We start from the raw sequence: 26,995 nt of genomic DNA, 5'->3' as shown, positions 1-26,995 counted from the left end.
ACTATTACTTCACAAACCCATACTTCAGGTAGACAATGCTAAATGACTAATTGCTTTTGCCTCATGCTTTGGATGAAATGTTTTCTTAAGTTGTGTCTTTATTATTTATTTATTTAGAGACAGGGTCTCACTCTGTCACCCAGGCTGGAGTGCAATGGTATGATTTTGGCTCATGGCAACTTCCTGCTTCCTGGGCTCAGGTGATCCTCCCACTTCAGCCTCCTGAGTAGCTGGGACCACAGGTGCACTAAACAATGTCTGTATTTTTTTTCAGAGATGGGTTTTTGCCATGTTGACCAGGCTGGACTGGAACTCCTGGGCTCAAACGATCCACCCCCTTCAGCCTCCCAAAGTGCTGGGATTACAGGCATGAGCCACTGTGCCCAGCATATTAATTTATTTTTTTATTATTTTTTATTTATTTATTTTTTTTGAGACGGAGTCTCACTCTGTCGCACAGGCTGGAGTGCAGTGGCACGATCTTGGCTCACTGCAAGCTTCGCCTCCCAGGTTCACACCATTCTCCTGCTTCAGCCTCCCGAGTAGCTGGGACTACAGGCGCCCGCCACCACGCCTGGCTAATGGTATTTTTAGTAGAGATGGGGTTTCGCCATGTTAGCCAGGATGGTCTCGATCTCCTGACCTCGTGATCCGCCCGCCTCGGCCTCCCAAAGTGCTGGTATTACAGGAGTGAGCCACCGCGCCTGGCTTATTAATTTATTTTTAAGCTCATCAGACCACTAGAAGCCTGAGTTAGTGTTGCAAGCATTCTCACCAGAAAGGGAATTAAATTACCTTGGAGCTATGCAGCACAAGTTTAGTTACCTCTATCACTGAGATACATAGATTCTGGCACGGGGTTCTATTTGAAAGTTTTTCATTCATTTTTCCCTTTTATTTATGTATTTATTGTTTGAGACAGTCACTCTGTCGCCCAGGCTGAAATGCAGTGATGTGATCTGGACTCATTGCAACCTCTGCCTCCCGGGTTCAAGCAATTCTTGTGCCTCAGCCTCCTGAGGTAGCTGGGATTACAGGTGCGTGCCACCACACCCGGCTAATTTTTGTAATTTTAGTAGAGACAGGGTTTCGCCATGTTGGCCAGGTTGGTCTCAAACTCCTGACCTCAAGCAGTCCACCCGCCTCAGCCTCCCAAAGTGTTAGGATTACAGACGTGAGCCACCGCGCCGGCCTGTTTTTCTTTTTTAAAAATGACCTATTAGAGATGTAGAAATTCTAGGTAGGAAGAAATACAAATAAAGATATATAATACCAAAAAAAGTTTCTTTTAATCTGAAGCATACATATATTTTGGCAAATGTAGATGTATAATTGGACCTAATGATATGTTCTTAAAATCTAAAGACTGCCCTATGATGAATGAGTGTATGAATTAACAAACATAAAAACTGGTTTTGTATATACAGGCCAACAGATACAAACTGGATTTGTTATTTCATTCACAAGAACCAAGGGGAAAAGATCTCAAGTCATACTTGGTTTCAACACACCAAGCCAAACAACTAATAAACCGCCCACGAAGAATGAAACTATTCTGAACTCGTCATTCTGCAGATGCAGATTATAATATTAAGATATGCACAAAATTGTATAAAGTAGACAATAACTGACCTTTTATTGAAAAGAGGAGGAGTCAAAGATCCTGAAAGGGTTGGGACTGCCTGCAGTCAGTCCCTAGGGAACTTCCTGTTGTCACCACACCTCTGAGTCGTCTGAGCTCACTGTGAGCAAAATCCCACAGTGGAAACTCTTAAGCCTCTGCGAAGTAAATCATTCTTGTGAATGTGACACACGATCTCTCCAGTTTCCATATGTTGAGATTCTACTTATTCGTCAGTTTGATGTGCTTGTCAAGATCAGGTAGGTTATTTACAAACTGGTTTTCTTAACTGCTTAAAAAATAGAATTAGTTGTGTTGTCATTTTGCATGTCATCATTCCACTTCCTTCAGTGAACTTAAGTTCCATAGAGTCGTTTTTAAGGAAAAAGATATAGGAAGCCTGTATCATTTCCCTAATCTTTCCTTAAAAAAAAAAAAAAAAAAAAAAAAGATACAGGTTAGATGAACTTTCTCATCCTGAAAAAAATTTCTCAATAATAAAAGAAGCTATTATGTCTTAGAATTAATTTCTTCTTATTTACAGCAATCAAATATGCTGAAAAATCTAGAAGTCTTATTTTCTTTCTTAGCCTATTTATCTGTGCCTTTCTAGTTCTGTGAAATGAGATGATTTATTTTCTGGAAATATAAAAATCTATCTTATATTTAATATATCGAGGGTTGGTTTATATATTTTCATGCATTGAGAGTTTATTTAAATTATTCTTAGAGAAAACATAATTTTATATAAATAAACTCCTTGGAATGGTTCCTGGCATTCTTATAACTTAAAAATTATTAATCATAATGAAGAAATCAAAATTAAAACCCTAATGTATCAGATAATGTAACAAAAATAAAGTGAAATGCTTAAAAAAAAATTCGACACTTTGCAACCTTTTTAGGTATTCAGTTTTGTTTCAGATAGCTGTGGTAATGAAGGTTGATATAATTTTTTTGAAGGGCAAAGGGTAAATATGTTATATATTAAGACCTGTAAAAATGTTCATATACTTTAAGCTAGTAAAACCATTGCTGGGAATTTATTCTAAATGAATAACTTTTAAAAGAAAAAAGCCTCCTATGCAGAGATAAGTCTAACTATATTACTTGCAATAACTTGAAACTAGATATAACCAAAATGTTTCTACATACAGGAATGGATAAAAGATGGTATATCAACTTAATTTTTTTAAAGTAGCCTTTAAACTAATTCTGATGATATGCAGAAATAAGCAAACATTTTTAAAGTAATGCAAAGTAGAAAAAGCATAACTTAAATTTGTTGGTAAACTATAATTACAACTATGTTAAAATCATGTATGTATGCATGTGAATGAAGTTGAGAAGGGAAATGGAAAAATAGTATTAGGATTTCTGGCCTATAAATTTTTCTTTATATATGGTTTTGAAGTTGATTTTCTAGTAAGTTAAAATCATACCAATGATGATATTTTTAACTGAGAAGTCGATATTTTAAAGTATATGTTTATTATCTTTTTTTTTTTTTTTTTTGAGACGGAGTCTTGCTTTGTCATCCAGGCTGGAGTGCAGTGGCGTGATCTCGGCTCACTACAACCTCCCCCTCCCTGGTTCACGTGATTCTCCTGCCTCAGCCTCCCAAGTAGCTGGGACTACAGGAGTGCGCCACTGCGCCTGGCTAATTTTGTATTTTTAGTAGAGATGAGGTTTCACCATGTTGGCCAGGATGGTCTCAATCCTGTGATCCACCCGCCTTGGCCTCCCAAAGTGCTGGGATTACAGGCGTGAGCCATTGCACCCAGCCTATTATCATTTTTAAATTAAAAAAATTAAGATAAATGGCCAGGAGCAGTGGCTCACGCCTATAATCCCAGCACTTTGGGAGGCCAAGGCACATGGATCACCTGAGGTCAGGAGTTCAAGACCAGCCTGGCCAACATGGTGAACTCCGTCTCTACTGAAAATACAAAATTAGCTGGGCCTGGTGGCATGCACCTATAATCCCAGCTACTCGGGAGGCTGAGACGGGAGAATCTCTTGAACCTGGGAGGCAGAGTTTGCAGTGAGCCAAGATTGTGCCACTGCATTCCAGCCTGGGCAACAAAGTGAGACTCCATCTCAAAAAAAAAAATAATAATAATATAAATGTAGAGGTATCTTAAGTGGGTCAGGGCCAACCCTAACACAAAAACACGAGATGGCTTGTGGGTACCTTCTTCCAGTCTTTCATTATGTATCTCCATTTATAAAGTTGAAAAAATGGCAACTTAATTTTTTTGTGACCTTCCTTTTCCTTAGCATCTTCTCAGAAGTAAAGTCTTGTTTTACATGATTCTAGAAGACTGTCACTGCTGCATGATAGAATCTCAGCAGACAGAGACACACAAGAATAAACTTCTGTAGGTAGAAGGAAAAAAACTAGTATAGCTGTAAGCTAATTCTAGTCTTCTCAGTGTCTAGGAAACCATAAACTTGGAACTTTCATTAGGGAGGGTGTTGAATAGTATTCATCTGGTAGCAGACATTGTCAATCTCAAATACACGGACTTTTTGTTTTTCCCTTCTGCTTGCAGTTCAAAAATTAACAAGCATTAAAATGGGCTTCAGAAATCCCAAGGATACAAGTCATTCAGTTTCAGAAATGTTTGTTTTGTTTTCTAATCTTTGTCAAATCATGTTAGGAATGTTTGCCATAATCTTACCAGTGAACAAAGCAATGGCTAACAAACTAAAGTACACTAGAATCCCCTGAGGGCTTGATTAAAATGCAGACTCCACCTCCAAAAATCCAAACTTAGTAGGTCTGGGAGTGAGATCCTGGAATCTACATCTTAAAAAATTTTTTGGTTGGTCCTAGGGGCTCACACCTGTAGTCCCAGCACTTGGGGAGGCCGAGGGGGGAGGATGGCTTGAGCCCAGGAGTTGGAGGCTGCAGTGAGCTATGACTGTGCCTCTGAGTAGCCATTGCACTTCAGCCTGGCTGAACAAGACCCTGTCTCAAAAATTTTCCTGCTCTATCTGTATCTGGAACTTACAGGCACATACCATTGTGCCTGGCCTGGAATCTGCATTTTTAACAAGCCCTCAGGGTTTTTCAGCTGCAGGTGGTGAAACAAACATAGGCTTTAAAATATTGTTCTAAATTAAGGCTGCTTGACATAAGTATTTTTAAAAGTTACTCTGCTATCAATATTTTGGCCCATAGCAACTGTAAAACTAGATAGATATTTTCCCAGAAAAAATTGTTTAGTGCCAAAACCAGAATTATTTCCTCAGATATTTGCAATCCTCTAGAATGATTTGGAACTGTGCCTGTGTGCTGACTCATCTTTCTCTAACAAGTTGACAAAGGTGAATGAGGGGGTGTGAATGTGCATATTTATGCACACGATTCAGAAATGAGAATGAGAAAATCTGGCATCTCATTTATTTTCTCGGTTGCATCCTAAAGAAATACAGCCAGTGGTTAAAAGCAGGCATGTCCTTCCAATCAAGAGGGTGTCCTGCCCATATGCTTCTTGCCTGTCTCTGCCCAGGGTAAAAAAGAAACAAATATTTTCTTTTTTTTTTTTTTGAGATAGAGTCTCGCTCTGTTGCCAGGCTGGAGTGCAGTGGTGCGATCTCGGCTCACTGCAACCTCTGCCTCCCAGATTCAAGCGATTCTCCTGCCTCAGCCTCCCGAGTAGCTGGGGATTACAGGTGCCTGCCACCACGCCCGGCTAATTTTTTGTATTTTTAGTAGAGATGGGGTTTCACCATGTTGGCCAGGCTGGCCAGGCTGGTCTCTCGAACTCCCGAACTCAGGCAATCCACCCTCCTCAGCCTCCCAAAGTGCCGGGATTACAGGCGTGAGCCACCGTGCCCTGCCTTCAGTAAATACTTTCAGGCAGCATCAAGTCAGTAAACCTGACTGTGAACCTCTGTTCTAAAGAATGTATTGATATACATCTATGTCATGTTTGGGGGCGGGGTGGAGGGGAAGAAAGCTCAAGCACACCTTAGAAACTAAAACTCGAGATAAAAAATCAGTATGAGTCAGGGCTGTTTTACTTACTGACTGGGCACTACATGTCAAGGTTAATTTCATGTAGGACATGTCAGAATTTCACTTCTGTAATGTAGGTTTGGAGGTCAGTGGACCAAAGGGTCCAAGGCACCTTCATCAACCATGGGTCTGAGATATCGTCTTTTTTTTTTTTGAGACGGAGTCTTTCTGTCACCCAGGCTGGAGTGCAGTGGTGTGATCTCGGCTCACTGCAACCTCCGCCTCCCGGGTTCAAGCAATTCCCGCCTTTGTTTACTGACTATCGTAGAATCGCAGAACTTCCTCGCCTCTGTCCATAATTCCGTCTTCTTTTTTCACAGATGCCTCTTTGGATATGAATGAGGAGCCTCCTCTCTTTGAAGAGGGTTTTCTCCAATCAGAAATGTGGGAAATAAAATTAATTCCTCCAAAATGAGGTAGAAGTTAAGAAGCCAGAGCTGAGTGTGTAGCTGAGACAGCACAGGCCGTTTTTTTGGTTTTTGTTTGTTTGTTTTTAGACAAGTTCTTACTCTGTTGCCCAGGCTGGAGTGCAGTAGTGTGATCACAGCTCACAGCTCACTGCAGCCTTGATTTCCTGGGTGCAAGCCAACCTTCTGCCACAGGCTCGGTGTAGCTGGGACCACCAGCATGTGCAACCACGCCCAGCTAACTTTTTGATTTTTTCTAGAGACAGAGTCTCACCTTATTGTTCCAGGCAGGTCTTGAACTCTTGGGCTCAAGTGATCCTCCCACCTTGGCATCCAAAAGTGTTGGGATTACAGGCGTGAGCCACAGCACCCGGCGGGAAAATTTTTTTTTTTTTTTTAAAGAGATGGGTCTTGCCGTATTGCCCAGGCAGGCTTTGAACCCTGGACTCAAGTGGTTTTCCTGCCTCAGCCTCCCAAGTAGCTGGGATTATATAGGCCTGCACCACCATGCCCAGCTTTAGAAATTTTTTTTTTTTGAGACGGAGTCTCACTCTGTCGTCCAGGCTAAGAGTGCAGTGGTGCAATCCTGGCCCACCACAACCGCTGCCTGCTGGGTTCAAGTGATTCTCCTGCCTCAGCCTCCTGAATAGCTGGGATTACAGGTGTGCGCTACCACACCTGGCTAATTTTTGTATTTTTATTTTTATTTATTTATTTATTTTTGAGACAGAGTCTCACTCTGTCACCCAGCGTGGAGTGCAGTGGCTGGGTCTCGACTCACTGCAAGCTCTGCCTCCCGGGTTCAAGCAATCCTCCTGCCTCAGCCTCCCAAGTAGGTGGGATTACAGGCATGTGCCACCACACCCAGCTAATTTCTTTTTTTTTTTTTTGTATTTTTAGTAGAGATGGGGTTTCATCATGTAGGCCAGGCTGGTCTCAAACTCCTGACCTCAAGTGATCCACCCGCCTCAGCCTCCCAAAGTGCTGGGATTACAGGTGTCAGCCGCTGTGCCCGGCCTATTATGATTATTTTACAGATGCAAAGCTGAGGCCCAGAGAGGTTAGGCAATTAATTACCAGGGGTCACATAGCTAATAGGCAGTGGAGTTGGACGTCAAATCTAGGTCTGACTCAAAAACTCATGCTGTTTCCAAAGACGTGTTTTTTTGTTTTTTTTTGTTTTATAGAGATGGGATCTCACTATGTTGCCCAGGCTGGTCTCCCACTCCTCACATCAAGGGACCCTCCCAAAGTGCTGGGATTACAGGTGTGAGCCACCCGCACTTGGCCTGTATTTGTGTTTAGGACATTAGACTAGGGTTGGCAAACATTTTCTGTAAAGAGCCAGATAGTAAATATTTTCAGCTTTATGGGCCATTAGTCATAACCACTCAACTCTGCCTTTAGAGCAGGAAAGTAGCCATGGACAATATATAAATGGGCATGACCAGATTTGACCTGCAGGCGACCATGCGTTAAATTGCAAGAAAACATCTCAGGCACAATTATGCTAAAGAAGTTACAGTCAGATTGCCCTGGTATCCTACTTGGATATGTTTCTTTTCTTTTAAGAGATAGAAGGGAATAAATGATAATCATGCCTGCTCTAAATAGGAGTCCGAATTCCTTATCAAAGGATATTGGAAACGCCACTCATCCAACTGTAATTTTCCAACTGTCAACAGGAAATGGCATTTCAGAGTAACTGAATTTCAAAGTAGTCTGAAGAGGACAGGCAAAATTTCTCCTGTTTCAGATAAACTCAAATAGAAGAAGTTAAGCTTTAAAAACCAGTTTAACATGTTCTGTGGTCACTGGTTATATGTGCTCTGTTGCACTACCTCTGAACAACCTTGACTTTGTACCATAACAATAAAATAACTCAAAAGGATTTTGCTTTCTGAAGGCATACAAGTATCTGATGACTTTAGAAATACCAACAGAAATAAATTTTTAAAGAATGAGGCCGGGTGCGGCGGCTCGCACCTGTAATCCCAACACTTTGGAGGACCTGATGTCTGCAGAACATGCTAGCAGGTTGATATTCATTTGTTCAAGCAACATTTATTGATGCTAACTCTGAACCAGGCCCTGTTCTTGGCACTGACATTACAATGGGTGGAACAGATTAATTATCCTGGAGCTTCTACATCAGTGGGGAGTTTTTCTGGAAAAAGGAAATAATGCTTCAGGTATGTGGTAGAAAAAATGCAAGTGACATAAAAAGGAGAAAATTCTCGCCCAGGCTCAGTAACTCATGCCTGTGATCCCAGCACCTTGGGCAGCTGAGGCAGGAGGATCACCTGAGGTCAGGAGTTCGAGACCAGCCTGGCCAACATGGTGAAATGCCATATCTACTAAAAATACAAAAATTAGCTAGGCGTGGTTGTGGGTGCCTGTAATCCTAACTACTTGGGGAGGCTGAGGGAGGAGAATCGCTTGAACTTGGGAGGCAGAGTTTGCAGTGAGCGGAGATCACGCCATTGCACTTCAGCCTGGGTGACAAGAGCGAAACTCCATCTCAAAAAAAAAACAAAAAAACAAAACAAAAAAAAAACAGAGGAAAATTCTCCAGGGTAGAATTCAGTACAAGAAAATAGTAGAATATTGATTTTTCCTGAAGGAAAGAGTGTGGTTCAAAGCCAGGTCATCATTTAGGCTAAGGAATTTATTCCCAGATACAAATGAATTTAGGCATTATATTAACCATGAGCCCTCCTTGAAAGACAGCAAGAGCACCGGGCATGCTGGCTCAAGCTTGTAATCCTAGCACTTTGGGAGGACGAGGCAGGTGGATCATCTGAGGTCAGGAGTTCGAGACCAGCCTGGCCAAAACAGTGAAACCCTCTGTACTAAAAATATAAAAATTAGCTGGGCGTGGTGGCATGCACCTGTAATCCCAGCTACGGGAGGCTGAGGCAAGAGAATCACTTGAACCCGGGAGGTGGACGTTGCAGTGAGCCGAGACCATGCCATTGCACTCCAGCCTGGAGCACAAGAGTGAGAAACCGTGCATCGAAAAAAAAAAAAAAAAAAAAAGACAGCAAGAGCCAGTCACCTTAGTGGTAAAGGGAGAAGCTTAGGAAAAGGACTCAGTGAGCAATGGACATGTACTTTATAGAACTAAAACTACATAACTGGAGAAGTATGGTTTCAGAAGATAATTACAAAAAAATAGATATGGAGTCTTGCTATGTTGCCCAGGCTGTCTCAAACTCCTGGGCTTAAGCAATCCTCCTGCCTTGACCTCCCAGAACACTGGGATTACAGGCGTGAGTCCAGAAGATAATTTTTATATCCAGCCTGTTCTCATTGTTTGTGTTAGTTATGTCCCATGAAGTGGCCTCAAACACTGAATTAGCAAATGCTGAACCATTGCTCCTAGGGGAAGTCCAAGGTTAGTTTTCTGCAAGCCTCTGGTCACAATATTTTTGTCAGTGGATCAATACATAATTTTCTGTGTGTTTCTGTTTAAAGGCATCTGATTTAATATATACTGTTGATTCATTAACATTGGACTTATGGCCAACGGCACTCTAACTCATGCTTGAATGAAGCTTACCTAACACATGTATTTTCTCTCTAAGGCACATCATAGCCTTCTTCTGCTTAGAAACATTAGACAGCACTTCAGCATTATGCTTGTGCACCATTTTATTTATTTATTTATTTATTTATTTATTTATTTATTTATTTTTGAGATGGAGTCTTGCTCTGTTGCCCAGGCTGGAGTGCAGTGGCATGATCTCAGCTCACTGCGACCTCTGCCTCCTGGGTTCAGCAATTCTCCTGCCTCAGCCTCCCGAGTAGCTCAGATTACAGGTGTGTACCACCATGCCTAGCTAATTTTTGTATTTTTAGTAGAGACGGGGTTTTGCCATGTTGCCCAGGCTGGTCTCGAACTCCTGAGCTCAGAGTGATCTGCCTGCCTTGGCCTCCCAAAGTGCTGGGATTACAGGCGTGAGACACCACGCCCAGCCCTAGATATATTATTTAGCTCTTCTTTATAAGTGAGAACATGCAGTATTTGTGTTTCTGTGTCTGTGTTATTTCACTTAAGATAATGGCCTCAGGTTCTATTCATGTTGCTGCAAAAGACATGATTTCATCCTTTTTTATGAGCACATAGTATTCCATTGTATATATACATCATATTTTCTTTTTCCAATCATCTTTTGAGAGACACTTAGGTTGATTCCATATCTTTGCTATTGTGAATACTGCTGCTATAAACCTATGAGTGGACACCACTTTAAACAGCGAAATAACCAAGAAAAAGCACAGGAAGCGGCTGGGTGTGGTGGCTCAGGCCTGTAATCCCAGCACTTTGGGAGGCTGAGGTGGGTGGACCACCTGAGTTCAGGAGTTCAAGACCAGCCTGGACAACATGGTGAAACCCTGTCTTTACTAAAAATACAAAAATTAGTGGAGCGTGGTGGCAGCCGCCTGTAATCCCAACTACTCGGGAGGCTGAGGCAAGGAGAATCGCTTGAACCTGGGAGGTGGAGGTTGCAGTAAGCCGAGATCTCGCCACTGCACTCCAGCCTGGGCGACAAGAGCAAAACTCCTTCTCAAAAAAAAAAAAGAAAAAGAAAAAAGAAAAAGCACAGGAAGCAAAAAACGTGGCACTAAGTGACTGTCACCTAAGTGTTCATGAAAAGGACACCTGTTTAGAGTATGAGAGCTGAAACAAATAAGAAGGTGGAGTGTTGCTCTCTCTGACCTCAGCTGAGATCATGCATGTCAGGCAACACAAATTTTTCGCCACTCTACGCATGTCCCTGAATGACTGAAAAGGTTCCTCAAGTATTGATTTTGGGGTGATGAATAATTTTGCACATAAGAAATTCACAAATATGGCCAGGCACAGTGGCTCACGCTTGTAATCCCAGCACTTTGGGAGGCTGAGGCGGGCAGATCACCTGAGGTCGGGAGTTCGAGACCAGCCTGGCCAACATGGCGAAAACCTGTCTCTACTAAAAATACAAAAATTAGCCAGGCGTGGTGGTGCACGTCTGTAATCCCAGCTACTCAGGAGACTGAGGTGGGAGAAATGCTTGAACCTGAGAGGCGGAGGTTGCAGTGAGCCAAGATCATGACACTGCACTCCAGCCTGGGTGACAGAGTAAGACTCTGTCTCAAAAAAATAAAATAAATAAATAAATAAAACACAAAAAACCAAAAAGAAATCCACAAATATGGCTGGGTGGGGTGGCTCACGCCTATAATCCCACACTTTGGGAGGGTGAGGCAGGAGGATCATTTGAGCTCAGGGGTTCAAGACCAGTCTGGGCAACATAGCAAGACCTCATCTCTACCAAAATTCAAAAAATTCAAAAAAAAAATAGCCGGGTGTGGTGGCACTCACCTGTAGTCTCACACACTTTCAGGGCTGAGGCAGGAGGATTGCTTGAGCCTAGGAAGTCAAGGCTGCAGTGAGCTGTGATTGTGCCACTGTACTCCAGCCCGGGTGACAGAGTGAGACCCTGTCTCAACAAACAAACAAACAAACAAACAAAGAAAGAAAGAAAGAAAGAAAAATCCAGAAATAATGAGAATCGACTGTATTTGACAATGGGAAGAGACTGCATGCTTCCAGGGGTGTATGTATATATTCTGAAGGAAGGATCAAGGAGGATTTGAGAGGCAATATAGGTGTATTAACTTTCTCATTTTTCTTGGTAGAGAATGAGTTGATAGAACAGATACAGTAAATAGAACAGAAACTCTGTGACTGATACATCAATACACAGAGGCTTAAACATTTATTTTGAAACTATATAAGGAATCACCAGATGAGACAAAAATAATTTTGCAACTAATAAAAATCAGGAGGTAGAAGTCCAGTTAGTGGGGAGAAGTATTAAGTGTGTTAATGTCCTTGTCACATATAACAAAGAAGCATTACATATTGTCTCAAGGCACTAACACCAGGACTACAGCAGAGTCAGGAAAGAGCTGTTCTGACAAAGATCAGCAGCAGAGCACATGGCAGAAGTTGGCGGTGCACTCCGAGTTGGAAATCCAGTTTCCAGATGCCCAGAAACCCTTGCCAGGGGTTGCACATTGGTGAATAAGTGTGGATAGATATATTTCAGTCTGGAACAGTTCTGCAGGTAGTCTGCTTCTGGCATACAGGTCTCACATCTACATTCCATGAAAAAGGATTTTAAATATTTCTTTTTTTTTTCTTCTTTGAGAGGGAGTGTTGCTCTGTCGCCCAGGCTAGAATGCAGTGGTGAGATCTCAGCTCACTGCAACCTCCGCCTCCCGGGTTCAAACAATTATCCTGTCTCAGCCTCCTGAGTAGCTGGGACTACAGGCGCACGCCACCATGCCCGGCTAATTTTTGTATTTTTAGTAGAGATGGGGTTTCACCATGTTGGTCAGGCTTGTCTTGAACTCCTGACCTCAGGTGATCCACCCGCCTTGGCCTCCCAAAGTGCTGGGATTACAGGAGTGAGCCACCGGGCCCAGCCTTAAATATTTCATATAAAGTTATCAAGGTGTTTACCAGAAGAATTAAAGCAAGCTATAAACTTCCCAATATGAGAAAGAACACATACATACAAAAGAATCCCCGATAAAACAACAACAAAAAACATGAGGACAATCCATAAAGCAAAAGATAGTGAACCTAGAAGGCACTAATCCTGGAAAATATAGCATTGTAGAATTCATTTCAGCCGTGTCCATGTGGGACCTCTGAGAAGATGGGGATGGATGTGCAAGAGATCTATTTCAGAAAGTGTGAAGGATAAAGGAGGAGGGAGTGGGAATAGGCAGAGGGAGCCTTCACACCATGATGCAGGCAGTTTGGCACCTGAGAAAGCAGAGGAGAAAGGAAAAGTTGGGTAGGAAGAGCCTCAGATCCCAGCACAGTTCTGAGAATATTTCTGCCAGACTGATGGGGAGTCCTTGAGCCAAAGTTTCCAATTAGAGAGGGCCACATGGGACAGGAATGACCTGCCTGGCCTGGCTCAGTGATTGGTGGGGAGCAGCATGGGGAGCCATGGCTTCATGTAAATGCTGTGGGGCAGCTGGAGGCTATCGGCCAACTCAACTGTGCTTCCTCCAGAAGTTTCTCTGAAAGGCAGGTCTTAGGCATTTCTATGGGCACCACACCAAGTATATGTTATGCCAATAAATGTAAATAGATATACTCATTTATCTTTTTTAAAGGATCTCAGAATGGGTCAATTTGATCCTATATATAAGATCCATAAAATAGGGCCAGGCGTGGTGGCTCATGCCTGTAATCCCAACACTTTGGGAGGCTGAGGCGGGTGGATCACCTGAAGTCAGGAGTTTGAGACCAGCCTGGCCAATCTAGTGAAACTCTATCTCTACTAAAAATACAAAAAGTAGCTGGGCGTGGTGGCGGGCACCTAAAATCCTAGCTACTCCAGAGGCTGAGGCAGAAGAATCACTTGAACCCGGGGGGTGGACGTTGCAGTGATCCAAGATCGTGCCACTGCACTCCAGCCTGGGCAACAGAGTGAAACTATGTCTCAAAAAAAAAAAAGATCTGTAAAATAAAGAAATTCAGAAGGTAAAAAGGATAAAGACATGGTAGGCAAATGCTGACAAAAAAAGAGCCCAGTTATGATTAAAAATATCATTTGAGGCCGGGCGCAGTGGCTCACGCCTGTAATCCCAGCACTTTGGGAGGCTGAGGCGGGAGGATCACAAGGTCAAGAGATTGAGATCATCCTGGCCAACATGGTGAAACCCTGTCTCTACTAAAAATACAAAAATTAGCTGGACATGATGGCACGCACCTGTAGTCCCAGCTACTTGGGAGACAGGCAGGGGAGTCACTTGAATCCGGGAGGTGGAGGTTGCAGTGAGCCAAGATCATACCACTGCACTCTAGCCTGGCAACAGAGCAAGACTCTGTCTCAAAAAAAAAAAAAAAAATATATATATATATGTATATATATATATATATATAAAAAATTTGGTGGAATTAAAGGTAAAAGGGCCATATTAAAATTAAAAAGGACATAACACCTGAAACATTAAGTATAGGTAATAAAAGAAAAATAATCTACAAAAATAAAGCTTAATAGTTTGGGTAACTTGAATTTGCCCAACTGTGATGTTATCGTACTTTGATGTTATGTTTTTATTCTTTAAAAAGAATCCCCCATTGTTGGCATTTAGATACTCATTATTTTCAGAGGATGCAAGAGAAAGAAGATTGCTGATCCCCAGACCAGACCAAGCTCCCTATTTAAGTTCTCATCTTACACTCTATCTCTTTTACATGGCACGTACCACAGGTAGCAGTTTTATACTTATTTGTGTGTATTATTTCATTACTGACTGATTCTTCCTCTAAAATGCCACCTGACATAGAATCTAGGATAGAGTAGATTCTTTTGGAATGAATTGCACATATTCTCTGAGGATGAGAGATAATATATGTAAAGCTCTTATAATATTTAGTATTTAGAGGAACAAGGAAATCTATTTCACTCAATACTTACGATGGACTTCTCCGGGGGACAGTACCATTACAAAAATAACTAAGACTTAAAAGAAATTGGGTAGGGCTGGGTGTGGAGGCTCATGCTGTAATCCCAGCATTCTGGGAGGCCGAGGCAAGTGGATCACTTGAGCCCAGGAGTTCAAGACTAGCCTGGACAACATAGCGAAAGCCTGTCTCTACAAAAAATATAAAAATTAGCCAGGCATGGTGATGTGCGCTTGTAGCCCCAGCTACTTGGGAGGTTGAGGTGGGCAGATTGCTTGAGCCCAGGAGGCAGAGGTTGCATGAGCCGAGATCATGCCACTGCACTCCAGCCTGGGCAACAGAGCAAGACCTTGTCTCAAAACAAAACACAAAACCAGACAATTAAACAATCCTCTTCCTGGGAAAGTAATCTCTGTCTTCTCAAGTATGATCTCATTCGGAATTAGTCTCCCCAGGATTCCTCTCTTGGGCAGATAGGTGGCAAGTGAAAGATGACATAATTTCCCCAGGCCACCTGGTGAGTCAGTTGCACAACTAGGAACAAAACCCAGCCTTACTGATAGCTAAGAAGGAGAGGCTCACCCTACCCCAAGACACCTCCCGTTCAATAAGAAGATGACTAATTACACAGGCAACTCTTTGCTCTGGGTTTTGCTCTACAAACAACTGGGCAAGTCCATGTTCCCAGGAGCATGCGACTTACAGAAAGAGGAAATGAAAGAGGCCAATGGATGGAGAAAATATTTACATCATGAGCATGCCTCACTACACAGGCTACTTGATGCAGTAGAGTAAAAGGAGGAATGCACGCATTTGGGGTTCAACATTAACCACCTGTTTTCTAGGATGAGGGATTTCAAAGCCTCCTTAACTTTTTTTTTTTTAAGAGATAGAGTCTCGCTGATTATTTATCTACCTGATTAACCACAGTTTTGAGCACTACACAGAGGATGCAGATAATTTTCAGATACCAAGAAAAATTATTTAAAATGGCAAGCTTGGCTGGGCACGATGGCTCATGCCTGTAATCCCAACACTTTGGGAGGCCGAGGCGGGCGGATCACCTGAGGTCAGGAGTTCAAGACCACCTTGGCCAACATGATGAAACCCTGTCTCTACTAAAAATACAAAAATTAGCTGGGCATGGTGGCGGGCCCCTGTAATTCCAGCTACTTGGGAGGCTGAGGCAGGAGAATCGCTTGAATCCCGGAGATGAAGGTTGCAGTGAGCCGAGATTGCACCAGTGCACTCCAGCCTGGGCAACAGAGCAAGACTCCATATCAAATAAATAAATGAAATGGCAAGGTTTTAGTCCTAAATAAGTCTCTTTAACTTCATGAAAGCAGAAATCCTACAGACGGTGTTTTCTGGGAACAAATTTCACTAATTGTTAAGTAACGATAAAAGCCATTAATTTAAGTATAACCAACAAGTAACATCTAGCCACATGTAAATTTCCTTTAAGTTCATTTAATTTTTATTTATTTATTTATTTACATATTTATTTATTTGGGGGGTTGGTTTTGTGCCGATTCTATTATGAAACTTCACTCACTCCTGAGTACCAGAGACTTTGCAAAAAGTTTCAATAAATGCATAAATGAACAGACTCAGGTTGTTAAAGATGGGCAGGGACCCCAAGACGAAGGTTACTCTGAGGCTTAGAATGAAGAATAATTCCTGGATGTGCAAACGAAGATTCATTGAGAACAGGAACCCAGAGCAAATGCTTCCTGAATTCCTACTGGAGGAAGTCAGACTGATGTTTCCCAGGGCACTCTTGTCTTCTGTTGACCCACTGCATGTTAACAGCCTTCCCTTTCTGCTCTTGTCCACCAAGAATGGCCATTGGTAGTGCCTTGCCTCTTCTGAGTATCTTACAGAAGATACTCATCATCTCCCACTTGGAACTGGGGATGACTTGCTGTTCCACATGTTATTGAGTCCTCTACCATGTGCTGGGCACTGTGAGGGATATACAAGTAATGAGCTGCCATTTCAAAGAGATTGTGTTCTAGCAGGATAGACACATATGTATGTAGATACCTATAATGCGTGCCTGAAAGTGGGTTTTCATTGTGTCGTCAACAAGGTGCATAAAGGGAGTTTTGGGAGTTCCGGGGTGAAGGATAGTACTTATAGCTGGGAGGGTCAGAGAAGGCTTCATTAAAGTGGCTTTTGGGTTAAATCTTCAAGGAGGATAGGATTTGGAAGAGTGGTTTTCTGGTGAAGCAAGAGGTCACTACTTACAAGCTCTGGATCAAATATGATTTTGTTGGCTGGGCACAGTGGCTCATGCCTGTAATCCCAGCACCTTGGGAGGCTGAGGTGGGCAGATCACCTGAGGTCAGGAGTTCGAGACCAGCCTGGCCAACATGGTGAAACCTCATCTCTTCTAAAAATACAAAAATTAGCCCGGTGTTGTAGTGGGCGACTGTAATCCCAGCTACTTGGGAGGCTGAGGCATGAGAATCACTTGAACCCGGAAGACGGAGGTTGCAGTGAGCTGAGATTGCACCACTGCACTCCAGCCTGGGCGACAGAGTGAGACTCTGTCTCCAAAACAAAAACAAAAACAAAAAAACAAATGTGATTTGGCAGCCAGGTGCGGTGGGCTCAGGCCTGTAATCCTACCACTTTGGGAGGCCGAGGTGAGTGGATCACTTGAGGTCAAAAGAGTTTGAGATCAGCCTGGCCAACATGGTGAAACCCCGTCTCTATGAAAAAATACACAAATTAGCCGGGCATGATGGCATGCGCCTGTAGTCCCAGCTGCTCAGGGAGGCTGAGGTGGGAGAATTGCTTGAGCCTGGGAGGTGGAAGTTATAGTGAGCTGACATTGCGCCACTGCACTCCAGCCTGGGTGAGAGTGAGACCCTGTCTCAAAATATGTATATATGATTTTGCAACTTCATTCAACTGGATCCAGCCCTTAGCCAGGTCCTATCAGGAACATAAGAAGAACTCCTACAAATATAGAACAGCACTCTTGCTTGATGCCCAGCTAAGGAAAGACCTGTCGTGATGCCATCTAATTTTTATTTTCAGACGCAGAAGAAACATGTCCTTCATTCACCAGGCTGAGCTTTCACAGTGCAGTGGTTGGTACGGGACTAAATGTGAGGCTGATGCTCTACACAAGGAGAAACCTGACCTGCGCACAAACCATCAACTCCTCAGCTTTTGGGAACTTGAATGTGACCAAGAAAACCACCTTCATTGTCCATGGATTCAGGCCAACAGGCTCCCCTCCTGTTTGGATGGACGACTTAGTAAAGGGTTTGCTCTCTGTTGAAGACATGAACGTAGTTGTTGTTGATTGGAATCGAGGAGCTACAACTTTAATATACACCCATGCCTCTAGTAAGACCAGAAAAGTAGCCATGGTCTTGAAGGAATTTATTGACCAGATGTTGGTAAGAGAATTCTCTTAGATGATTCAGAGCTAAGCTGAAACTGGCCCATTATCTGAGGGCTTAAAGCCAAGAGATAGCTACAGTGAGCAGGAGGCCTATATTGCAACATTTTGCAAATGTGAATAAGCCCCAGGGAAGGTGGGATGAGGGAGCACCCTTGTCATTGTGACATTATAGATTTATATATTTATTATGATAAATTTCCCAGATGATGACAAAGTGTCTTGAGGAAGGGGCATTTTTTTCTAGCTCACAATAAAGGTGTCTTACAGGTGGGAGAGGTTCTGTCTAGGAGTTCTTGGTTTGAATGCCTAGAGCTTCCTCAACTTCTTTTTTTTTTTTTTTGAGACGGAATCTCGCTCTGTCAACAGGCTGGAGTGCAGTGGTGTGATTTCAGCTCACCACAATCTCTGCCTACCGGGTTCAAGCGATTCTCTTGCCTCAGCCCGCTGAGTAGCTGGGACTACAGGTACACACCACCATGCCCAGCTAATTTTTGTATTTTTAGTAGAGACAGGGTTTCACCATGTTGGCCAGGCTGGTCTTGATCTCCTGACCTTGTGATCCACCTGCCTCGGCCTTCCAAAGTGCTGGGATTACAGGCGTGAGCCACTGCGCCCGGCTAATTTTGTATTTTTAGTAAAGACGGGGGTTTCTCCATGTTGGTCAGGCTGGCCTCGAACCCCCGACCTCAGGCGATCTGCTCACCTCGGCCTCCCACAGGGCTGGGATTACAGGCGTGGGCCACTGTGCCCAGCGGACAGACTATTTTGAATCCTGCTCTGCTCTCTCCCCAGCTGCCTGATCTGGGGCAGATGACTTCAACTTGGGGCCTCAGTTTCCTCATCTGCATAATCAAAAGAATAGTATTTACTTTGCATAGGTGTTGTGACCTTTAAATGAGATAATAGATGTAAGGTGCTTAGAATTACTTCTCCAAAGTCAACAGCCAGGAAATTTCTACAAATGTTAATTCCTTGGCCCCTTACAATTTACAATGATGGACCTCTTGAAATTCCAGGCAGAAGGAGCTTCTCTTGATGACATTTACATGATCGGAGTAAGTCTAGGAGCCCACATATCTGGGTTTGTTGGAGAGATGTACGATGGATGGCTGGGGAGAATTACAGGTAAGTGCCAGTGAATGGGCAAGGGGTGGTGGCCTGGGCAGGGTGCTCACTGGGGGAGCATTATGTAGGCCAATCCAACTCCTTGGGTTCAAAGTCAGCTCCAATTACCTAACCTCTCTGAGCGTGGGTCCTTGCGTGCAAAAGGAAGATCAAAATAATATTGACCTCAGGCTACTGTGTAATAAAACATAAGTAAAGCATTTTGTAAATTGTGTATACTATAGAAAAGATAGGTCGTGACTTTATTTCTATTATGGCTGGAAAAACAGCTATGTCTCATTCAGATCTGTGTGCCCCAAGCAGTTAGTCCTCTTCCTTTTATTTAATCCAGGAGACCATGAACTATAAACCTAATACGCTTCAGTCCCCAGGCACAGCTGGAGTCTCATAAGAAAATGAGATGGGAATTTTGATGGCTGGGGCTTATTCTCTAAATATCAGCTTTCGGGCCAACACTGAATGAAAACCTTCAAAAATGCAGCAGGTCAGATCCCAAACAAAGACTCGCTTGCTGGAATCTCTTGCCTAGGGCTTAGTAGTTTTCCACAGTGGCTCTCTCTTTCAGAGTCTCAACGCCTCTCCCATTTCTCCTTTCCCAGAATCCATCCTCATACCTAGAGGGCTATTTTAAATCTATGGAAACTGAAAAGGCAGAAGTGGATGGAAAAAGGGGAGAGGTAAATGATTACAACTACATTTAGGAGGTAAACTTTTAGGGCCGCAAGTTTTTAATTTTATTTTTAATTTAAATTTTATTTTATTTTATTATTTATTTATTTTTGAGAAAGAGTCTCACTCTGTCACCCAGGCTGGAGTACAGTGGTGCAATCTAGGCTCACTGCAACCTCCACCTCCCGGGTTCAAGTGATTCTCCTGCCTCAGCCTCCTCAGGAGCTGGGATTACAGGCATGCGCCACCACTCTTGGCTAATTTTTGTATTTTTAAAAGAGATGAGGTTTCACCATGTTGGCCAGGCTGGTCTCGAACTCCTGACCTCAGGTGATCCACCCATCTTGGCCTACCAAAGTGCTGGGATTACAGGCATGAGCCACTGCACATAGCCTTTTTTTTTTTTTTTTTTTTTGACAGGGTTTCGCTTTGTTGCCCAGGTTGGCACGCAGGTCACTGCAGCCTCAACCCCATAGGCGCAAGCAATCCTCCACTCAGCCTTTCAAGTAGCTGGGACTACAGGTGTGTGCCACCACACCTGCTTAATTTTTAATTTTTTTGTAGAGATAGAGTCTTACCATGTTGCCCAGGCTGGTCTTGAACTCCTGGGCTCAAGCAATCCTCTCACCTCAGCCTCCCAAAGCGCTGGGATTACAGGTATGAGCTGCTGTGCCCGGCCTATGTTGTATTTCTGTTGGACAGCACTTCCTTCAAGAGTTTACGTTGATCTCGGGTATGGGAGTAAGAGGCCATGAAGTTGCATGCAAAATGTTGGGTGTCTGTCCTGGGGAGGGGTCCAGAATTTTCATCAAATTCTCAAACCAGTTAAGGCTGCAATAAAAGCCAAGGATTCTTATCTGAACATTTTTCTGGTGACTTAGAGCAACAAGAAAAAGCTCTTTGGCTGGGTGCAGTAGTTCATGGCTGTAATCCTAGCACTTTGGGAGGCCAACGCAGAAGAATAGCTTGAGTCTAGGAGCTTGAGGATGCAGTGAGCTATGATCGTGCCACTGAACTCAAGCCTGGGTGACAGAGTGAGATCCTGTCTCAAAAAAACAGTAAACAAAAACCAAAACAAAGCAACCAAAAAGGAAAAGCTCACTTTTTACATTCTGTTTGTATTCCACAATAATCTCAGAATGTTCTGGATTTAGATTCAGGAGCCATTTATTTATTTTAATTTTTTTAATTTAGTGATGGGATCTCATGATGTTGCCCAGGTTGGCCTTGAACTCCTGGGCTCAAGCAATCCTCCTGCATTGGCCTCCCGTAGTGCTGGGATTACAGGTGTGAGCCACCACCTGATCTTAGGAGTCCTTTCATAAGTCTTCTTTTTTTTGAGACAGAGTCTTACTCTGTCGCCCAGGCTGGAGTGTAGTGGCGTGATCATGGCTCACTGCAGCCTGAAGCTCCCCGGGCTCAGGTGATCACCTCTGAGGCTCCCATCTCAGCCTCTCAAACAGCTGGGACTACTGGCATGCACCACCCTGCCTGGCTAATTTTTGTATTTTTTCTAGAGATGGAGTTTCGCCATGTTGCCCAGGCTGGTCTTGAACTCCTGTGTTCAAGCAATCTGCCTGCTTCGGCCTCCCAGATTGCTGGGATTACAGACATGAGCCACCACACCTGACCTTATGAGTCTTCTGAAGTAGCTATTAATTCTACCTCTATTTTATAAGTTAAAGGAACTGAGATTCAAAGAAGTAAAGTAACCTGCCTAAGGGCACACAGCTGGTTAGCGCTAGGTTTGGGGCTCTGTATCTATCTGCTCACACATAGTATGCAGCTTTTACTATAATTTTTTTTCTGACACTGGAAGCTAATCATTTGCTATGGCTTATCACTAAGGAAATCCCAAGTCCAAGCCTGCCTGTGACAGTCTCAGTTTGTACCTTTGTCTTGGTATAATTATTAATAGCACCGTTATCACTCTGAAAACTGTCCTGGTTCAGATGTTTTATTCATCTTGAATCTGGAGGTTGCTATAAACTGAGGCTTTCACCGTTAATTTTATTTATTTATTTATTTATTTTTGAGATAGGGTCTTACTTTGTTACCCAGGCTGGAGTGCAGTGGTGCAATCACAACTCACTGCAGCCTCAAACTCCCAGGCTTATTAATAGCATCCTTATCACTCTGAAAATTGCCTGGTTCAGATGTTTCATTCATCATGAATCTAGAGGTTGCTATAAACTGAGGCTCTGTTAATTTTATTTATTTATTTTTATTTTTTTGAGACACAGTCTCACTCGGTCACCCAGGCTGTATTACAGTATCACGATCTTGGCTCACTGCAAACTCTGCCTCCCGGATTCAAGCAATTATCGTGCCTCAGCCTCCCAAGTAGCTGGGATTATAGGCGCCTGCCACCACACCCAGCTGATTTTTGTATTTTTTAAATTAATTAATTATTATTATTATTATTTGAGACCGAGTCTCACTCTGTCGCCCAGGCTGGAGTACAGTGGCACAATCTCGGCTCACTGCAACCTCCGCCTCCTAGGTTCAAGAGATTCTCATGCCTCAGCCTCCCGAGTAGCTGGGACTACAGGTGCCTGCCACCACGCCTGGCTAATTTTGTATTTTTAGTAGAGATGGGGTTTCATCATGTTGGCTAGGCTGGTCTCAAACTCCTGACCTCAGGTGATCCACCCACCTCAGCCTCCCAAAGTTCTGGGATTACAGGCATGAGCCACTGTCCCCAGCCTATTTATTTATTTATTTATTTATTTATTTATTTATTTATTTATTTTTGAGACAAGGTCTTACTTTGCCACCCAGGCTGGAGTGCAGTGGTGCAATCACAACACACTGCAGCCTCAAACTCCTGGCCTCAAGCCATCCTCACAGCTCAGCTTTCTGTCCATCTCCCCACCACCTCAAGTAGCTAGGACTACAGGGACTACAGGCGCATGCCACTGTGCCAGGCACTGGTTATTTCCTTCCTTCCTTCCTTCCTTCCTTCCTTCCTTTCTTTCTTTCTCTCGCTTGGTCTGTCACCTGGGCTGGAGGGCAATGGCACAATCATGGCTCATTGCAACCTGGAATTTCTGGGCTCAAGTGATCCTTCTGTCTCAGTCTCTGGAGTAGCTAAGATTACAAGCATGAGCCACCACACCCAACAAATTTTTAACTTTTTTGTAGAGACAGGGTCTCCATATGTTGCCCAGGCTGGTCTCGAACTCCTGGTCTCAAGCAATCCTCCTGCCTTGGCCTCCCAAACTCTAGGATTATAGATGTAAGCCACTGCAACCAGCTGAAATGGAGGGATTAAAGCTAGAATCAGGTAGGCTGGGTGTGGTGGCTCACACCTGTAATCCTAGCCTTTTGGGAAGCTGAGGCGGGAGGACTGCTTGGGTCCAGGAGTTTGAGACCAGCCTGGGCAACATAGCAAGTACCCCCACAACCAGCCCTCCCCTAGCCCCACCAAAAAAAAAAAAAAAAAAAAGAAAAGAGAAAGAAAAAGGCTAGAACTTAGGAAATAAAGGCAAAGATACTCTTGCATTTTATATGTAACACCAGGGGATAGGAGTTATAAAATGACATTCATAGACAAAAACTTCAAGGGAGACTTCCCTTGAAACCTTCTTCACTCCAGGTAGGGATCTGGTAAACCAGACCTTTTGGAGCTGCTGAGTTTTTTTTTCCTTTTTTCTTTCTTTTTCTTTTTCTTTTTCTTTTTTTTTTTTTGAGATGGAGTCTTGCTCTGTCACCCAGGCTGGAGTGCAGTGGCACGATCTCGGCTCACTGCAACCTCTGCCTCCCTGGTTCAAATGATTCTCCTGCCTCAGCCTCCCGAGTAGCTGGGACTACAGGCGTGTGCCAACACGCCCAACTAATTTTTTTTTTTTTTTTTTTTTTTTTTAATAGAGACGGGGTTTCACCATGTTAGCCAGGATGGTCTCGATCTCCTGGCCTCGTGATCCGCCCACCTTGGCCTCCCAAAGTGCTAGGATTACAGGCATGAGCCACCACACCCAGCTTTTTCTTGTTGTTGTTTAATCTTTATTTTGTGGTTACAACATCATAGGAGCTTCTCTCCTGTTTTTCCAGCTGCTTCGTAGTGATGGTGAGGAACACCCAAATAACGTTGACCAAGAGTGAGAAACCGGTTTAGGCATTTATAGAGTGGGTTAATTCTGCAGGGACTGACACCCACTTGGTTTCCCTCTTCAATACCTGGCCTGATACTTGGCCTGACCAGTGAGTTTCGCCCTCTCCTGCCGAGCTTGCTAAACTCAGGGCAGTGAAACCAAGAGCTCAACAGATAGACGTGGTTGCACTAAGAGGCTGTGTTCTGATCAAGGTTCTTGATCTTCCCGAATCACAGTTCATTCATCCGGAAAATAATAATAGCTACCCTGCCTCCCTCACAGGTTTGCAATGTGGATCAAATGGGCTAGCATATATGAATAAGAGTGGAAGTTCTTTATTTATTAACAACAAAAAGGAAGGGCTGAGTGAGGTTTCTGGGTCATCTAAAGTGAGATAAAGATGAGTATAGCATCTGCTCCTTCCTTCCTTCCTTCCTTCCTTCCTTCCTTTCTCTTTCTTTGAGACGGATCCTTGCTCTGCCGCCAGGCTGCAGTGATCTTGGCTCACTGTAACCTCTGCCTCCCGGGTTCAAGCGATCCTCCTGCCTCAGCCTCCTGAGTAGCTAGGACTACAGGCACACACCATCACGCCCAGCTAATTTTTTTGTATTTTTAGTAGAGACGGGATTTCACCATGTTGGCCGGGATGGTCTTGATCTCTTGACCTCATGATCTGCCTGCCTCGGCCTCCCAAAGTGCTGGGATTACAGGTGTGAGCCACTGCGCCCGCCTGCTCTTTTCTCTTTAATGCGCCCTTTGATGCTTTTTTCCTGGGGAACACCCGTTTATCCCCACCCCTGAACCTCATGCATGTGTGCGTTCCCTACTGTTGAGCTCTGCATGAGACATGCCCCTGATGGAGTCTGGATGCCATTCCCAGGGGCACAGCCAGGGTAACCGTCTCCACTGTGGGAACAAGCTGCAGAGCCATGGAAAGGAGTCCTGGCCAAGTGGGACGGGAGTGTGAGTGCTCGCCCACCTGAGGGTGCCCTGCAGCCTGGGAGCCACCCTCATCCAGAAGGATCAAAGGCCCGGCTGCAGGTGACTCATGGTGTGGGGCTGCCAAGTGACTCTGTTTTCCTTCCAGGCCTCGACCCTGCGGGCCCTTTATTCAACGGGAAACCTCACCAGGACAGATTAGATCCCAGTGATGCGCAGTTTGTTGATGTCATCCATTCCGACACTGATGGTAACGCTCCTTTCCTCGTGGGCCAGTGACTACCCCAGTCTCCTAAAGAGTCTCCCCTGGGGAGAGACCATCACGTAGGAGCAGATCAGGTTCCTCTAGATTCCTACTTTTTTTCCGGGCAGGGTTCCAAATCCACCGAAATATTGAAGGGAAGCTGGTTTAATGTAGGCACCCACGACCTTGTGCTACAGCATGGATGATTATCCCACGGTCTCTTCATATTTTTATTTTTTTTATTTTTTTTGAGACAGAGTCTCCCTCTGTCGCCCAGGCTGGAGTGCAGTGGCGCAATCTCGACTCACTGCAAGCTCTGCCTCCCAGGTTCTCGCCATCCTCCTGCCTCAGCCTCCCGAGTAGCTGGGACTATAGGCGCACGCCGCCACGCCTGGCTAATTTTTTGTATTTTTAATAGAGACGGGGTTTCACCATGTTAGCCAGGATGGTCTCGATCTCCTGACCTTGTGATCTGCCTGCCTCAGCCTCCCAAAGTGCTGGGATTACAGGCGTGAGCCACCGCGCTTGGCATATTTTTAAAGGAATCATCATGCTCAATGAAGGACAGGCTAATTTTTTCAACATGAAGATAAGTGTTTTCCTATATGCGACTGGGTTTGCATGCATGATTTCTTGGTGTTGTTGGTTCTTTTTATTTTCTTGAGCTGCAGGTGTTAAATCTCTCCACGCAGAGTCACTTTGATGCACCCACAGCTCTCTGGCTCTCTGCAGATCTTCTTGGCCTTTGCTGTCTTTATTTTTATTTTATTTTATTTTATTTTTTTTGAGACGGAGTTTCACTCTTGCCGCCCAGGCTGGAGTGCAGTGGTGTGATCTTGGCTCACTGCAACCTCTGCCTCCTGGGTTCAAGCAATTCTCCTGCCCCAGCCTCCCAAGTAGCTGGGATTACAGGCACTTGCCACCATTCAAGTAGCTGGGATTACAGGCACTTGCCACCATTCCCAGCTAATTTTTGTATTTTTACTAGAGACAGGGTTTCACTATGTTGGCCAGGCTGGTCTCAAACTCCTGAGGTCAGGCGATCCACCTGCCTTGGCCTCCCAAAGTGCTGGGATTACAGGTGTGAGCCACCGTGCCCGGCCATCTTTATTTTTTTAATTTTTAAATTTGTCTTCTTTTTGTAGAGATGGGGGTCTCGCTATGTTGTCCAGGCTGATCAATCGATCCTCCCACTTCAGCCTCCCAAAGTGCTGGGATTACAGGCTTGAGCCACTGCAGCTGGCCCATTTCTGTCTTTCACGGTGCTGTTTTTGTGTCTGGGATTGGACACGTGTCATGTGGGGTTGGGTGATACTCAAGGATGGGTACCTATATCCAGGTGTCTGGGAGAAGAGCTGGAGTAGGAATTTGAGGAAGATTGAGGAAACAGCAGAGTGGTCATTTAGTCGGACATTCTCTTCATGATACAACCACCTAAAAAAACCCTTGCCATCTCTCATCGGCATTCTGGTGTGGTGTTCAACAATTATTTGCCTTGAAAGAAATTGTCTCTTTGTGAAACAGTGGCATTCTTACTATGAAGTTTGCAAAGTACATTTTAATGCTTGGTGGAGTAGGATAGAGCAATTTATTTTTGGGAAGTGAATTTTGAAGGAAAGGGTATAGTTTTGCCATCAGGCAGACGTAGATTCAGATCCCAGGTTTTACCCTTTCTAGTGATGTCATGTTAGTTCCTTAAGTCCTCTGAGCTTCCTGGTTTTTCATTGATAGAGACGAGGTCTCACTATGTTGCCCAGGCTGGTCTCAAACTCCTGAGCTCAAATGATCCTTCTGCCTTGGCCTCCCAAAGTGCTAGGATTACAGGAGTGAGCCACCATGCCTGGTCCCATATCTTCACCTAAGCTGTTTCATCTGAATTTACCAGTGGCCACTTTGCATTGTGAAACACCTAGTACCATGCCCAGAGACACATGTGGGTTCTCAATATATAATAACTATTATTATTATT

At 43.9% G+C, this 26,995-nt stretch overlaps 1 protein-coding gene across 4 annotated transcripts in view; it reads left to right on the top strand.

Annotated features, from left to right (window-relative positions):
- The window catches only part of LIPH (lipase H), a 75,095-nt gene that overhangs the window by 22,850 nt on the left and 25,250 nt on the right, over positions 1-26,995 (top strand). For all 4 annotated transcript variants that reach the window (XM_054483573.2, XM_054483576.2, XM_054483575.2 and 1 more), the window contains 4 exons: positions 1,428-1,881; positions 17,583-17,950; positions 18,972-19,080; positions 24,931-25,032. In XM_054483573.2, the coding sequence (XP_054339548.1) occupies positions 1,833-1,881; positions 17,583-17,950; positions 18,972-19,080; positions 24,931-25,032 (628 nt within the window). In that variant the 5' untranslated portion in view covers positions 1,428-1,832. The remainder of the gene's footprint in view (positions 1-1,427; positions 1,882-17,582; positions 17,951-18,971; positions 19,081-24,930; positions 25,033-26,995) is intronic.

Source organism: Pongo pygmaeus, chromosome 2 (genome assembly GCF_028885625.2).
Source record: "Pongo pygmaeus isolate AG05252 chromosome 2, NHGRI_mPonPyg2-v2.0_pri, whole genome shotgun sequence".
In the NCBI taxonomy this organism is placed as follows: Eukaryota; Metazoa; Chordata; class Mammalia; order Primates; family Hominidae; genus Pongo; species Pongo pygmaeus.
Note: the sequence above shows the minus strand (reverse complement) of the source record. Positions and strands in the feature narration are given on the sequence as shown.